The sequence below is a fragment of the Elgaria multicarinata genome, chromosome 9, assembly GCF_023053635.1.
Source record: "Elgaria multicarinata webbii isolate HBS135686 ecotype San Diego chromosome 9, rElgMul1.1.pri, whole genome shotgun sequence".
Taxonomy (NCBI): domain Eukaryota; kingdom Metazoa; phylum Chordata; class Lepidosauria; order Squamata; family Anguidae; genus Elgaria; species Elgaria multicarinata.
In genome coordinates, this window is record NC_086179.1 from 62,284,957 (window position 1) to 62,301,686 (window position 16,730).

At 39.0% G+C, this 16,730-nt stretch overlaps 1 protein-coding gene across 2 annotated transcripts in view; it reads right to left on the minus strand.

The window, feature by feature from the left end:
- Positions 1 to 1,717: 1,717 nt before the first annotated feature.
- The window catches only part of PNPLA8 (patatin like phospholipase domain containing 8), a 43,661-nt gene continuing 28,648 nt past the window's right edge, over positions 1,718 to 16,730 (minus strand). For both annotated transcript variants that reach the window (XM_063134021.1, XM_063134020.1), the window contains exons 9-10: positions 5,117 to 5,312; positions 1,718 to 3,067 (exon numbers count right to left, since the gene is read on the minus strand). In XM_063134021.1, coding sequence (XP_062990091.1) covers positions 2,793 to 3,067; positions 5,117 to 5,312 — 471 coding nt within the window. In that variant the 3' untranslated portion in view covers positions 1,718 to 2,792. The remainder of the gene's footprint in view (positions 3,068 to 5,116; positions 5,313 to 16,730) is intronic.

Here is a 16,730-nt window from a genome sequence, read left to right on the forward strand (position 1 = left end):
CAATCCCCCAAATCCGCTTAAGGGTTGGCAGACTAACCAGAGCAGATTTGAGGAGAGGGGGCTTCAGGGGGGAAAGAGAGGAAGAAGTTCCATTGTGTAAGCAGAACTCTGCTTGTGAGATGTTGCATGTAGTCCATGAGCAGAATTCAACAGTAAATCCTTTAATCAAGATTTTACAGTCAGTTCCTATTATCAAAAAGCTTGTTTGTGTTAGGAACAGCCAATTAGGAAGCTTACAGAGACAGCAGTATCTTTTGATGCCAGTGGTATCTCATATAATTCTTAGAAAATATGCAAGCAAGCCATGGAAACTTGACATTTGAAGCAAACATACATGTAAGATTAGTGCACTCTCATTCCAAGATAATGAAGTGATGGAAGCAATGATCCCACCCCCTGCCCCAAAAGGGTCTTGTGACTCTTGGCTTCTTTATTCACAATGCTTTGGGAGAACAGAACAAGTTAATTTTAATTTTTTAACTGTTTATGGCAGACATAGCTGAAATATCCCTTAAAAGTCAGACAAAACCATGCAAATGTATTGCTTCCTATTTAAAATCTGCCCTTTCTTCGTTGCTGAGGAATCGTTCTTCCCCACTCTTTACTAGAGCATAAAAAAGCTCTGAGCAGCCAAACTCCAAAGAGCACAAATGGATTGAGGAAACCCTCTAGGATTCTAAGCATAATGTATATCAGGAGAGAATTACACATTCAAAAGGATCTGTTTGATACTAAGTCAAACTAATTAAGAAAATAAGAACCATCCTGCTTAATCAGTCCAAAAGGTCCATCTAGTCCAGGATCCTGTTTCCCAGAGTGGCCAACCTACTGCCTATGGGAAGCCCACAAGGAGGACTTGAAAGCAACAGCCTTCTATTATTGTTCCCCAGCAACTGGCATTTAAAAGCATAATGCTCTGAATCTAGAAATTGCATATATAGTAGCTATCATGACTAAGCCATTGGCCCAGTTCACATGTAGTGACTACCCATGGGTAGTCGGGATCATGTATTTTAAACTACGGGTAGTTGGGACCGCACAGAAGCAAGCATGCTGCCTTCTAAGCACTTGCTATTTCCACTTTGCTGGACAACTCAGGAATGCCCCATTCTTGGGTTGTGCTCCACAACATCCAAACCTGGCAGTCTGTGTTGTTGAGAAAAAAACAACTCAAGAGCTTTAACTCAACAAGACACCATGGATCACTGTCTTTCTAACCCAGTCCTGACAACCCTGACTGTTGGCAGTGGTCTATGATCATTCAGTCTAGGTCTTTCCTATCTTTATTAAACAAACACCTTAATTGGAGTTGCCATTGCTTGACCCAAAGACTTTAGTCACTGTAATGTCTGTTCTACTACTAACTGAATTGTATGTGTCTCCTAGGAATAACATTTTCATGGACACACATGTGAAGATTTATGGGTTTTATGAAGAAAACATAGTTTAAAAGTATTTGAAACACCTCTAATGCCAGTATTTGATATCAACATGACCTGTAATTAACAAGTCAAAAAGACTTCCATGCTGTTTTAAATACTGAAACAAAATCCCAAGGATTCTGCCAAAGCACAAAACAAAATAAATCTATTTAAGGTTAAAAATCAAGACTTCAAGCAATTCATGCATACAATATGGGGTATATACATAAACCTCTTTATTTTAAGTAATAAATATACTACACATCACTAATGAAATCATACTACAAGTACATAAATCATTTTACAATTTTATTTTATTCCTTACAAGACATGTAGTTTTTAGGATAGTTTTCAAGCAGGGAATTATTTTGGAATAGAATATCTGAAAAGTGCTTAAACGTTTCTGGAAAATATGTAGATATTAACTATGATAGACCTCACAGCAATAAGCCAAATATTTAACTGTATAAAGTAAAATGGATGAACTATGCACATTATATAAAATATTTCAACATTTTAAAATAAGAATTTGTTTACATGCACAAACCTTGCCATAAGGCAATTCCCATCGTTATTAATCTCAAGGGATGGCATTTAATGGCAGTGCCAAGAACCTTCGTGTTTATAATACATTGCAATACAATCTGCAAAATAACTGACCAGCTATTAGTGGATTTAAGATAGTTTAGTTCCATTAATTTCGATGGGATTAAACTGGTTTTATTTATTCTGTCTTAAGTACTTGGAGAGAAAGCTGTCTAATTGGTTTGGTTCTTTCCCCCACTTCTAAACCATTCAACAATAGGTAAACACATTATGTTTGTCAACATGATTTTTGGTATGCATTTCCAAAACAAAATGTGTTGCCTCATAATTATCACAAATTCGGACTGTAATGAATGGCAGATAAAACCCCATTTTACTCTAATTTACTTCAATTACAGATTCTGAAAGCTTAGAAACAATAACTCACCACTTCAAGAAATTGTGAAGAAAGTTAGAATCCCAAGTTTCCACTGCATGAGTGGAATGCATTTCTGCTTTTATAAAAAACAAATTAAAAATGGTGAGTCTCACCAATTCCCACACTTGTGTCCTGCAGAAAACTGGCTTCAAAGAAAGTGCTAGGGAACCCTTAGGGCAGCAGACTGGGGAAGAGTGGGGGAAGAAGAGAAGAAACTGGCAGCCTGCTTGGAAAATAGGATCTTCAGATCCAAGAAACTCGGGGTGTGCCTTTGCTGCCTTTGCTCCACCTCATCTTGTTCATTATATCCATAAGTAATTACATCTCAACTAATAAATGCTGATCCCTTTTAGTACAGAATGGACTTCTGAAACAATCAAACCTATGACTTTTCATGCTTTACACATTCACAATTTGGAAAGAAACGGAAGCCCTTCATACATGTCTGCTTTTAACTTCATCCAGTCATTCAATCTCTGAAAAGTTGTTTTTTCCTGTGTTAATATTTTGGCAGCTTTTTTCAGTTTTTCTTCATTTCTTTCTAAATATTGGATGCCATCCATCTGCAACTGATTAAGCTTTTCTTTACGATTTTCATCCAATGCTATGTCTTCATTCATTAAAGGATTAAATCTGAAGTAGGTGTCTGGAGGTAGAAGGGCATCCAGCATAGTGTGGACTTCTAGTTTTAAAACAGAAACAGTAAAAACACAGTATTAATTTGGGAATACATATGCAGTTATATGATTTTAAACTCTGCTTTAATCAAGGATTAAGGGATCCAGATGAAGTCTTTCTAGAGGAGGTAGGTTTTGAGCTGGGGTTTGGTGGCAGGAGGTGGCACCATGGAGGGAATACCAGTATAAGTGAACAGGCTGCACTGTTTAAGAGCAGGCAGCTAAGTGATACAGTCAGGTCCATGAAGGCCATGGGTGGATAAGATAGCAGAGACAAGGAGTGGGAGGCAAGGCCACAGGAATGCTTCCATGCAGAAGACAATGGAATGTAGAAGTTGATAAATGTTCTGTATAACTAGGCAAGTGATGTCAGAGTCCTCAATACAGGCCTAAAGCATGGACCAAGGAAGGACAGAGGAGAAAAGTGCTTGCAGCAGCCAAAGTGGGAGATAAACACAGCATAAGCCAGAATTTTAGATAAGGGAACAAAGAGGAATGGTAGAGTTTTGCTACACTGTACAGGAAGAAGTGACACGAACTTGCAACAGATTGAGTATGATGGGCAAAGCAGAGTAAAAGTCAAGGTTTCCGTGCCTAGTCAACAGGGTGAATGGTAACAGTGTCAGTGGATATAAAAAATAATCCAGGGGGGAAAACAAGACATTTGGAAACAAAAACAAGATTGAAGTTGGAAATTAGAATGACTAATGTCTATATAGCAATTTTCACAGCCCCACTTCAGCTCTTCCTTTCCCCCTTTTGGTTTCTGACACTGTTCTAATGCTTCCTTGCTTAAGATTTAACATACGGCTGCTTTATTAGCTCATTTTATTTCTTTCCCTTCATCTACTCTCCATTCACTATTTCTATTTGAAACTTTTAGATTGATTCAACCATAGTTCAAACGATACAGGATGATAATAGATTAATATGTTTCAACTTGCCCTAATCAGACTGAACTCGGGAGGTTGAAAAATGAACAAAACAAGCAAGCAAGATGATGGTGTGAATCCTACTCATACCTACTGCTTACTTCCCTGCAGCCCTTCTACCCAAGTACATTTCATACTGGTTCTGATACCAGAAGCAAGACTGTCTAGATGAAAAGTGAAATGGAAGGCAGGGACTGTAGGTCTGTAGACCACAGGCAGGGGATTAGCAACTCCCAAATTCATGAGAATCTCATCCCACTGTCTGTATGACTGGGGCAGCCCCTAATTAAAACCACCATTTGAGATCAAGCCTCTCTTATTCCCCCTCCCTGAACTCTATGCTTCTCCATACCTTCTTTCCTAATATTGATGTTGGCAGTCCTACCTTAGATGCTTTAAGCAGTAATATAATTCTCAACTACATGCTTATTCCTACGTTGGTGAAAAACTGATGTGAAATATGGCAAAGCAGCACCTTCCTACGTTCTGGTATTCATCAGCATTACTATCACTGCCCCAGTTCCATAAAAGTCCTTGCCTGGTTACTATAATGCTCATTCCAGCACTCCTGAACTACAAGGCTGGTAGCCTTCCTGGAGCTTTGTATCCCTAACACCTCATCAGCATTATGACCACACTTTTCAGAAGTGATGTATTCATCAATCAAAGACCTTAATAACAGCATAATCAAGGTACACTCTCAAGCAGTTAATTTAAATGCATATCTGGCAAGCTTTATCATCAACTGCCAGTACAATCCTTGTTCACCAAATATCTAACACAATATATTAGTCAGGCAAAAAGGAAAATCTTAAACAATGCATTTTAATTCTCTTTTTTTAATGTGTGCTTTGTATAAGAACTAAAAAATCTAAAATCCTCTCGTGGATGGTGAGAGACAGGGATTAACAAAATAATCCCAATTTGAACAAAGGTTACGAAACATGCCCTTGATGGAAACTGAACGCTGTTTGATGATGGTTTTACTGGTAAATCACATTTATTTATACTTCAGTATAATGTCTGCTATGCTGCTTCTAATCATAAAAAACTATATACTAGATACCCAAAAGACTACAAATGTTTACTACAAAAACAAGAAATTAGTCACTAGATACCAACCTTCAGTATCTGTGGCACTGCTGATGACATTAGTCAGTTTAGCTTTCAGACTGGTGTAGGTGACATTGGTTTTCCCTTCATTTTCGTATCGACCAGTTCCCAAGGATATGACACACTGCAGTGGCACATTTGGCCAAAGACATTTGCACTCGTGCACTGCTAAAGCTGTAGGATTATTTAAAAGTAGGCCTCCATCCTACGAAGTAAAAGAGGAAGCAAGATGTTTGAGTTATCAGTATTCATAGGCAGATTTCAAAAATATTACAAAAAGCAAATAAGTAGTCTTGTTAAAAAAGCACATTCGGTATTCAATTTTTATTCACCTTCTACCAGCATCAAACAAGATGTGATATAGTACAATACAAGGAAGATGCATAAAAATACCCCCTTCTGCTCCCTTTAAGGATGAACCAATGTTCTGAGTATCAAAAGAAAACCTCATGTTTACATACAGAGTATCTTTACAGTATTGTAGATGCTGAATTTAATTAGTAATACTACTCCAGGATATCTATGTGACTGCATGGTAAGTTTCTGATCTAAATGTACATGGAAGCTGAACTGCTTGGTTAAAAGCTATTCAAGAATGGTTAAGGTGTTAGTAAAAGAAAAGTCAGTTTTAAGAAATTACCAGGAAACCATATTCCATATTCACAAGAACTTTTCAGCTGCTCCTTCTGGTAACTCTGCATAACCCGAAAAACACCCCTGGAAGATCCTGATTACAATCCCCACTAGCCTTCAAGGAGGGCAGGGACAGAATTTCTCCATTCCTACCTTATACAAACCAAATGCAATTTTGAAAGGAGCATTAAACCCTAGCATATCAGTTATACTAACTTCAGGAAATATCTTACTATAGAGTAATTATTCCAGAGGTGAGAAAGGAACATGCATTGTGCCTTATGAGGCTTCTGAAGGGGAAAAAACCCCAGGAAGAGTACAATCCTATGCATGTTTAGACAGTAATAGGACCTACAACCCCCAGGGTATCCCAACCAGCACCTCTTCCCTCTGCAATTACATATCAAAATGATTTCCTGCATCATGGACTATGTTGTTAGGTTAGAGGCATTGATTCCTCTGTCAATCTGTACCAGAGATCCATTGGCATATGAGTGGAAAATCCACACATGATCAACTGGAAGTACTGCCTCTTATTAAGTTATACTGGCAGATGGACCACTTCTTCCTTGGAGCTTTTGATAATATAAAACCAACTTCAGTCCCCAGCTGCACATAGCATCAGTATCATTTAGACCCATGGATTTATTTAAAAACAACAACACTGTTCTAATTCCATGATTATCGAAATCCCATCTATACTTAATATATTGTTCATACTACAGTTAAGTGCATTCTTTATTAAAAACAGAAAGTCTTTTTACCCCAGCTGCAGTAGATAAAGCAGTGATGCAGATCATAGGCTTGATGAGAAAGTCCTTTGAGTAAGCTTCAATACAATCTACAAAAGCTTTTTGAACTCTTTCTGGACAAGTTAGTATATTGTGCCTTCAGCAGAAGTACGATGAACAGTAGCCTCTTAGTACCCATTTTATAATTTTGGCTAAAATCAGATTTACCCCAATACCACATAGTAAACACTTGCTCTATGAATAAATCTACTGATTTCAGTTTAATACTCTATTTTTTATAGCGTAAAGTAGTAAACAGAAGCAGTAGCATCTACCTGGGTCCACACATTCCATTTTAAGTAAACCGGATTCATGAAATTGTAAATCATATCCAAATGACAGACTTCACAATTTATATCACTGAAAGAGCTTAAAGCATGACCCCTTCCAGTGGGTCTACAGTGAACATACTTGAATTCTGAATCTGCTTGTTTTCATCTTTCTTCCAGCACTCATTTGCATTATGTTTATTTAGCTATAAGTCATTTTGGCAGGGACCTGTCTGGGTCTTTTTCTCCATTCAACTTAAGTACAGTCTTTCGTTTTAAGAGCCATCTTGTCAAAACTGCCCTTAAGGTTCAACCACAACAGTTGCCTCCAAAAGGAAAGGGCTACTCAGCTTTGAGTTTGTTAAGTGGAAGGTTTGTTTTTTTAAATAAACAAAAGGCAGATGACTGACTTCAGTAAATATTTTTTTTGCCCTTATGGATATACAAGAACCTGCAGTTCTCATCTTTAGACATGTAATGAATTGTAGTTTTGTTTATGTTCTATTTGCAATATATATTTGCTTTCCTAAATACAGAGTATAACCTTGAGTAACTGTTTAAATGTAAAGTAAAAAACTGTTTTTATTTATTTATTACATTTATATACCACCCCATAGCTAAAGCTCTCTGGGCGGTTTACAAAGATTAATAAGATTTAGATTAAAAAGACTGAACATTAAAAATCAATATACAAAATTTAAAAACAAAAACAGCTAACGTTTAAAACAATTTTTAAACACTCAGCCAGGCCAAAGTTAGTTTTGGAGTAAGTTAAAAACTCTGGGTTGATAAAAAGATTAAAGCCAAACTTAAAATTTTACAGAGCGGATCAATCCCATGATGATGTGGCTTTAAATATCATGTCTGAGTATGTACAAAACCCCCACTTAGAATATGTGGGAAAAAACATGCTCTTCAAAATGAGTGATCTATTACAAACATGCGTATGGAGTGTATGCACAAGCCTTGGATTTTACTGAACTGTGTGGCAACTGGCCAAAACTGACAAGCACTTCATTCCATTTATTCTCCCTTCACTTCTCATGTTGCCTTTCCTTGCCCTCTATTTTGTCTTCCCTGCTCTCTGTTTATTCTTATTCCAACTCTCTTCACCACTCCCCAAATATACATGTGCCATCTCGGCCGCTCTTTGTACTCGTGCAGTCTTACATTGATCCCATGCCCTGCTGTTACCATCAGCCCACTGGGAACATTTAAAAGATTTAATCTTTGCTATAATACTATTGACTGTAAATTCAATTCAAATTTAATGCTTCAGCCAAAAACAAAAAAACAAAAAACAAACAAACAAAGAGAGAGAATAAAGTACTTGACAGCTATTACAATTTTAACATAGAGCTTTGATCCCTAGGTATTAAAGTATCTGCTTCATTCTAGATTGGAACTTCTAAATGTCACACAAACAACTGCCAAAGAAATTTATCTATGTCACTTGTTTTAAAGGGGCTCACTTTAAAACCAAAGTGTGAAGGAAACAAGTTGTGGGGCAGAAAACGGCCTTGATTATTCCTTCCAAGCTCAAAGCCAAGGTTTTGTTTTGCTCATTTTATGTGCTTTACTCAAAAGTAGCATATGACAGTAAGGAGAAAAAGAGGCAGAAGCCTTCCTTAAAGATAAGCTCCACCGAAATCAAACCATTAGAGATAATATCTATTTCTGAACAACTATGTTCCTACAACAGGTATCTCTACTTCTTTTTTCAAAACTCTACAGACCTCCCCAGTGTACCGGATGAGAACTGGGGGAGGATTAGATGAGAAATAAGTAAATAGGCATGCTTTTCTCAATTCTTTTTGGCACTTTATGTGCTGCTGGAAACTCATATTAGCTGTCTTTTCAAGATTTCACTGCAATAGGAAAACTATTTTTCTTTCTTTCTGCAATTCTGTATTTCAATGGCTAGTCTAAAAGTAATGGTAACACTTTTTAGAATGCTTTGCAGCTAACAGAATGTTTGGCCTGGCACAAATAGCCATTAGTACACATGTCAATGAGAATCAACGCAAAAATGCATTCATTCTAAATGTAAGAGGCTAATTAGAATTTTTTTTTTAAAAAAAAACTACCTTGTTACTTATTTTCAGCATTAGTGTACATTGAAAGCTATTGTGCATTATCAAGAACAGTTGTCACACTGCACATGACACTTTCTCTCTCTCCCCTCCACCTTAACACAGTTTTTACTTCAACACAGTGAAGTTATGTGAACCGAGTACCAGGGTACTGAAAGATGTGATTTAGCAAAGCCAATTCCAATACATGGAGCTTGCTGGCTCCATAGCAACCATTTCACCTCAATGCCTGTGCAGACATGCTTTGCATTTCTAGTTCATTTTCACAGACTTGCTCTGTTGTTTACCTCCATTGTATTTGTGAAAAAGAGTCCGAACTAGCACAAGAATATTAGACAAGCAAGATTTGTAATGGACATTTCCCCCTTTTCTCTTTTTAAATTGAATTCAACAATAAAATATGAACGCTGTGTTTGAATAATATGTAAAAGTGGTTTTTAAAACAGCTATTTTCTGAGAACTACTGAGTTTTTGCTTTCTTTTGTCTGGTAAATATTGGGTAGATAAACAGTTATGGTAAAATATGATTATTAGATTTATTACACATTGTTCTTGCACATCATTATATAAGCATTTTACAGTAACTGGATTCCAGCTTTTTTATTTATAGAAGAGAGAAGAAATGGAACATTAACAACTAATTGTACGAGCTGGATTTTAAAATTACCACTGAACCAGTACAAGCAAGCTGGGTACTTGATCCTTTTGCATCATTTAAGACAGTGGTGGGGAATCTGTGGTCTCTAGATGCTGACTACAACTTCCATTATTACTGACCATTAGCCATGCTGTCTGGGGCTGATGGGAACTGGGACTCCCAATATCTGCATGGCCACAGGGTCCCCACCTCTAATTTAAGATGTTTCACCACCACCTATGTTACAATGTATTTTACTGGAATGCTCTTCTGAATTCAAATTAAAGTCTTGAATTACAATAATGGAAAAAAGAATGGCACTGATATACTAAGTTGGAGAGTTTGAGGGGATATAAGCCAATGTTGGTTGGTTTGATCAAAGGAAGGGTGCGGAGATATCCTTTTATGCTCCCCTTAAATTTGTGAGAAGCCAAACCCATACTTAAATGTCTCATCTATATGGTAGGTATCTTCAGTTCACTATTGTTTAGTGTTTCAGTTCTGCAACTCTAAAAGCTTCTGGAATTCCAAGTTCCCACCTCTCTCATTTTCAATGGCAACACAATTCTAGCTCTAGTCACAACAGATGGGTAGAAAGTATGCTTGTACAAGCCCAAGAGGGGATCGGTAGGATCTTAAAGGTACCAATACTATGTCTGGGTTGGCAGCTGACAAACCCATCCAAATTCCACAGCTGCCCTCAGCACACTTCTATTCCCTGTTGATTCCCAATGCTGAAATTTAATATGATAACAGCAAGGCATGGGGCACATTCCTAGAAGAAAGCGCTCTTGTCATGTTCCAGGATTCATACCCAGACTACGTTCCGTTACCAAATGGTCAAGGAGATGAAATCCAGCACCCTGAGCTTCATGCCACAAATAGTAGGGGGGTGTATCCTGCCCCCCTCGCCACAACTCCATCAATGTTAAACACACAAGTCCATGTTATGACAAAAATGCCACTTGCGCTTTGTTAAGCTCTAATGATATTTTAAAAATCACCCTACATATGTGACACAGTTATCCTACCACTAGAGCATGGGCGTGACATTAAAAAATGCTGCATAAAAGCTACTTGAAAATCTGAGAAATTAAAAAGTGGCTTCTTACATGAATACTTTGTATCTGAAAAATTAAGGAAAGGGAAAGAAAAAATACTTGATTGCACATAGTCTGGGAACAAAACTCCCACGTTTTTAAAAGGTACTTTACAAAATGGTAATTTTATGTTTCAACAAAATCTTCATCCTTCTTGTCCTTTTCTCTGGGTGCAGTACAAGAGGCAACAACAATTAAACTTGGCTTCTGGTATGAAGGAATTGTCCTTTCCTCTCAAGGCCAATTTGTATTTTATATAGAATAGGAAATTGCCACTTGTCCACTGAATGTCTGCAAGCAAGCAAACAACCATAATGTTTTTAAAAAGAAAAGAAAAAACGTATCTATAAATATGCAGCAGACATGTGACAGAGAGGAGGTTCTATGATGCATCTGTACCACATTCCAGTGTATTTACAGAGATGCATAAAACAGTAAGCCTTCAGTTTTCATTTGCAAGTTTTCTATTTAATAATAAATAACATTATTTTGCTCCCATTCTGAAATTAAATATTTGAGATTCTGTCCGTGAACACAATTCCTTTCACCTAATATTTTAATATAATGTCTACAATTTTTGTTTTAAAGAAATTCCCCCATGAGCGAAATATAAGCACACTCAAATCGCCCTCCTTGACATGTGCTTCCATTTCTACAAAAACAGCAATGATTTCGGCACAAAGATCTCTATTCCTACACGGTCACTTGCAGACATTCCAGGGATAAATGCAAACCTAGGATAAAATCCTGCGCACAACGATTGCAGCATACATTTCTAACAGCACACTAGCTATACTTCATGTTAAACAGACAAAGTTTTATTCCTTTGTGCACGCAACTTTAAAACTAATACACACCAATATGAAAAATAGATTAATAGTTTTAACATACAGTAGATATCAATTCAGGGACCTGGTTCACATGTAACAACTTATTTATTTAAAACCAATGGCTTGTCATGCACGAGTGGGGAAGCGTGGGCGTGCTGCCTGCAGCATACCTGCCTCTTTCACTTTTAGCCCACTGCCCAGGATCCGCTCCATCACAGTTGTGGAGTGTGATGCATGGTCCTGGACTGCTGGGTTAATGATCTACAACCTATGAAGGAGCCAATGGTGGGTTGTGGGGTGAAAGTGGAAGGGCTGGTGTGCTGAGGCCGTGGGCCTGCTCGTGCACAGCAACTCAGCGGTTGTCGTTACATGGCAACAGAACCAGGGAGATATTCTAAGCAGATAAAGGATTTGAAAAGAGGCAACAGAAAAATACTGACAGCAATTGTAACAATACAAAAGTAAAGAAATCCAGGGGTTTGTACCATTCAAGAGGACTTTCCTCTTGAAATAACAACACTGCACATTTCAGAATTGGAGTGAAGAACTTCCTGAGGAAAGTCTGCCTTTGCTACTTAGGCATCACAAGTCTTCTTTCAAATCCACATGGCACAGGCTTTTCCTGAGCTCTGAGCCCCTGCTTAAAACATGGACTTACAATCAATTTGAGCTGTAGTATCCCCCCCTTTTATCTACTTGTTTCATATGCCACAAGTCGATGCAGAGAACCTTGATCATTATGCATACCTCATAGTGGGTGGTATTTCAGTCTATACTGTCTAATAGCTGTCTGAGTTCCTGAGACTGTTCAATGGCTGCAATAGTGCTACTGACAGGGCATAAGAAGAACAGTGTCTGCAGCACTCTTTGCATCAAACTCAATGTGCTACAGAAACCCAGATTCCCTTCTGCAGCCATAATTGTCTTTACCCTTCTAGTCAAGTATAACAATGGAGATAAATTATATCGATCTAGAACTGCATAGAAAAAAACATTGTTAATAATAGGAAGAAACATGTTTTATCTGCTTTGAATAGTGAGTACAACACAAAATAATAACATAGCACTTACAGCACCAACCACTATACTTAAGCCTATTCCTTTAGAAGCCCTTATTGTAAAGGTCACTTCATATATTATAAAAATGAATATCCTGCTTTTCTTTATTAAAAAACCCCTCAAGTGACTGGCAACAGAGCAGTTACAAAAATAAAAAATACTAAGTAGTAAACCTGAACAATTTTAAAAAGCAGAAAAATAACTAGCTGCCACCAAAGGTAGATATTAACACTATAGTGCCAGCTCTCCCATGAGGCAGGAACTAGGTGAGATACTTGCCTCAGGGCCAAACCAGAGTAGGAGTCTAATCTGGATTCTAGTCTAAGGGTTAAAGGGCTTTCACCCTAGTTTTGGGCCAAATCCAGAATGAGTGCTCCGTGCCTGCAATTTCTATTGCAAAATAATGAGCCATAAAACAAATGCATCACTATTTTGAAAGGGGAGAGGGTTAAAACCAAACACTAGGGTCCTAGTCCAGATCAAGCACTCTGCACTTAATCTAGACTAAAAATAAAAAAAATGTAGTTCGGTTTGGCCAAATGATAACCCACGTTGGGTTAAATAAGCCACGGTGGTTTATTTAACCCATCGTTTCATCTGTCGGGTATTTTTTTAATCCACAATGGCTATTTGGCCAAAATAACCTACGGTCTGCTGTAGGGGTAATTTAACTCACCATGGGTAATTGTGCCATTTGTTGGGCACTGTGGGCTATTTCGGTCACCTACAGAGTTGTGTAGCAAGAGCGGCTCAGATCGCTGCCACTCTACTCTTCACAGGCTTTCTCTGCATAACCATCTATGCCAGAAATGTCTATGGGAGGAAATGTGCAACTGGAAACAGTTAAAGTATCTATGCCAGCAATGGCTATAGGGGAAATGCACCATAGCACTTTAGTGATATTGAGAATTTTTGTGAACCGTCCAGAGAGGTTCGTCTATTGGGTGGTATAAAAATGCAATAAATAAATAAATAAATAAATAAACAAACAAACAAACACCCACAAGCCTGCTTGCCAGGAGGGAAATGGGCAATTGAGGGCTTTGATAGTGGATTGGGCACCACCTAACTAGGAAAGGCTGTGTGTAAAGTCTGGTCCTGATCCTGCAAACTTCCAAGGGTTTATCTGTGCTACTCCCTTTTTGGTGCATCTGGGATTTTCCCTCCTATGGGTGTAATTGATCAAAGTTTTGATGGTAGATCGGGTGTCTCCTGACTAGGAGAGGCTGTGAGTGAAGTCCGGTCCTGATCCTGCTAATTTCCAAGGGTTTATTTATGCACCCCTCTTTTTTTTGGTGCACCCAGGATTTCGCTCCTTGTAGCCCCTACAGTACTGTAATGAATGGGTGAAACGGCATCACTGCTCAGGTGAGAGGACTGCAATTGGAGACGGGCGGGGGATGGGTCAGATTACGCACAGTAGTTTAATGAGCTATGCACAGTAGCAAAGCACCATGGACTATTTTTAAAAAAAATCAACTGTGAATAACTTATTAAGTCATGATAGACTAAAGTGATATCCGAATGCTGACCTCAGGCAGATCAGGAGGGAAACAGTGGATGATGTTCCCCCTTCCATGGCCAGAGAGTTACCCACTACCATAACTGGCCATGTTCCCCCAGAAGTTGCTATGCCTGCACCACTAAAACAGGAAATCAGCTGGCGGGACTCTCTAGAGAATCCCCTGGACCCAGTGCTTTGCTCTGAAGGGATTTTCCCCATTCTATAAAATTGACACCACTGCAGAAGAAGTCCTGCTCTTGGTTATTGTTATGCATTAAAAAACACTGTGGATTATACATGCTGCTAAGTGTTAGAAAACACATAGCTGATTGTGAGGTATGCTAGAATGTGCTTTCCAAATTAATCACTGTCATTGTTTTTATAAAATATTGTTGCTCCTGTTTCTTTTAGCTCTGTTACCAACTTAATTTATTGCTGCAATTTGATTGAATATTGTCTTTTAAAACTGTAAGCCACCTTGTGGTCTTGCTACTGAAAGGCAGTACAGAAAGGTTGATATAATGGAATTATTCCATATATAGAAGCTAAGGCTCCAATCATTATTTCATATATACTAGCTGAAACCCAAACCAAATTGGGCTCTTTTGGACGATTTCTGGTGCTTTCCCACGGTGAAGTAGTTTTCCCTTTAAAGTGACCAGAACCAAAGCTGGACCTCACATGAGGCTTTGTACATGACTTTGGAAAAATGGACAGTCTGACACCCACCCACCCAATAGCATTTTTGGTTGTTTTTGTAAACACTGATGAGCAGGGGGAGAGTGTGTTTGTGGCCTGCTAATAATAGGACATCCTTTACCAGGGGCTTTCCAATCACTGCACTTTGGGGGAGGAATTGTGAGTTTCCACATTGGAAAGATCGTCACTTGTTCCCCAGATTTCCCCCCCCCCCCAAAAAAATATATATTGGTGCCTCAAAGTGTGCAATTGGGGTTGTACTTTTTAAATTACTATTTATGTTTGTCTTTTTCAACTGCACATGTCTATACTTAGAGCTGTCCCATATGTGAGGTCTTGCCTGGTCAATTTCCTTGTATATTTCAGTTATCAAAGGGAGCACAGAAGTTGAGCAGGGAAATCGCCAAGGTGAGGTTGCTTATAAGCTAATTTGCACACAGCTGCAAAGAACAGAGGGGAAATAACAGTAAGAGAAAGGACTCAATCTCTGTCCTTTGAGGGAGGAACTGTGAGTTATAAACTGTGTCTCTTCACGTCCTTGTTCTGTAGCAAGCACGGTAGGAAGCCAGAACTTCTATGTTGAGTTAGATGACTTCAAATTCTGATTGAGTATTATTTTATAATCTTTTCTTACCCCTTCTCCTTTTTCCTGCAGTGAAAAATCTTGCTTTCCAATGCTACTACACTTTAATGAAAAAAAATCCTCACACTGGCCTTTAATCACCACAATGCCCTAGGCCCTACACCTATCTTTCTGAAACTTTGCGGATTTCCTGCTGGGGGACATGTGTACAATGTGTGCCATTTTCATACAAACTGCCCCCATAAACCAAAGTGGGAGAAGGAGAAGCAAGTGATGCCTTAACAGATATGCCCAATGATCAGTAACGTTGTGCAATGTCATAAATTGTTTGTGCCTACAACTCACCCTCCAAGCATCCACACTTTTCCTTGTCCTTACATGCCCAGGTCCAGATGGAGAAAATGGAGTGCCTGAGACCAGCAAAGATAACCCACCTTGTCCTGGTCCTGTATTACCTTATGAAGTATCTGAACCTTACTGTATTGCTAGAGGAGTTTTCCCTGTGAGTTGACCCATGCCTGTTTATTCCTTGTAAACAAGCACAATTTGTGACATTGCCAACATCATTCCGCTCAGTACTCTCAAAAGGCTGGAATACTGGCATCAGTATTCTAGCTTCAGAGTGAAACTGAGCACGCCCAACATAATGTTCCCAGCAGTTGCAGCCACAGGATTTCATAGAGCTGAAAAACAATTTTAAAAGTGCTGGCCAGAATTTCACCAAACCAATTTAAAGGCACACCTCTTCAACAAACCTGAATAAAGAATATAGACAAATTGCTTACCTGTAACTGTAGTTCTTCGAGTGGTCATCTGTGCATCACACATATGGGCTTTGCGCCTGCGCAGAGCTAGTTCCGGAGAGTTCACAAGCTGAGAACTTTCTGGCGGGAACCCCTCCCCCACCGTCCACTGAGCATGCTCGAGGGTTCCCGCCCAAGCTCCCCAGTTCCGAGACCGCAATAGTCCCATTGAGGAGAAAAACACTAGGTGCCAGACTGACACATAGCGGGGACGGTGGGTGGGTTGTGTGAATGCACAGATGACCACTCGAAGAACTACAGTTACAGGTAAGCAACCTGTCTTTCTTCTTCGTGGTCTCTGTGCATCACACATATGGGCGAATAACAAGCAGACTTACTGGAGGAAGGTGGTGTCAGGATGAGAAGTCACAAGATAGATGAAAGGACGGCGCGTCCGAAGGTGCAGTCCTTTCTAGCCCTGATATCGAGGTGGTAGTGTCGGACAAATGTCAGAGGGGTAGACCAAGTGGCTGCTTTACAGAGGTCTGGGATAGAAATCCCTCGTTCAAAGGCCGCTGAAGTGGCTACTCCCCTAGTAGAATGAGCTCGAACGTGACTCTGGAGGGGAACGTTGGCGATTTCATAGCCCAGTTTGATGGTCTGGATTATCTAGGATGAGAGT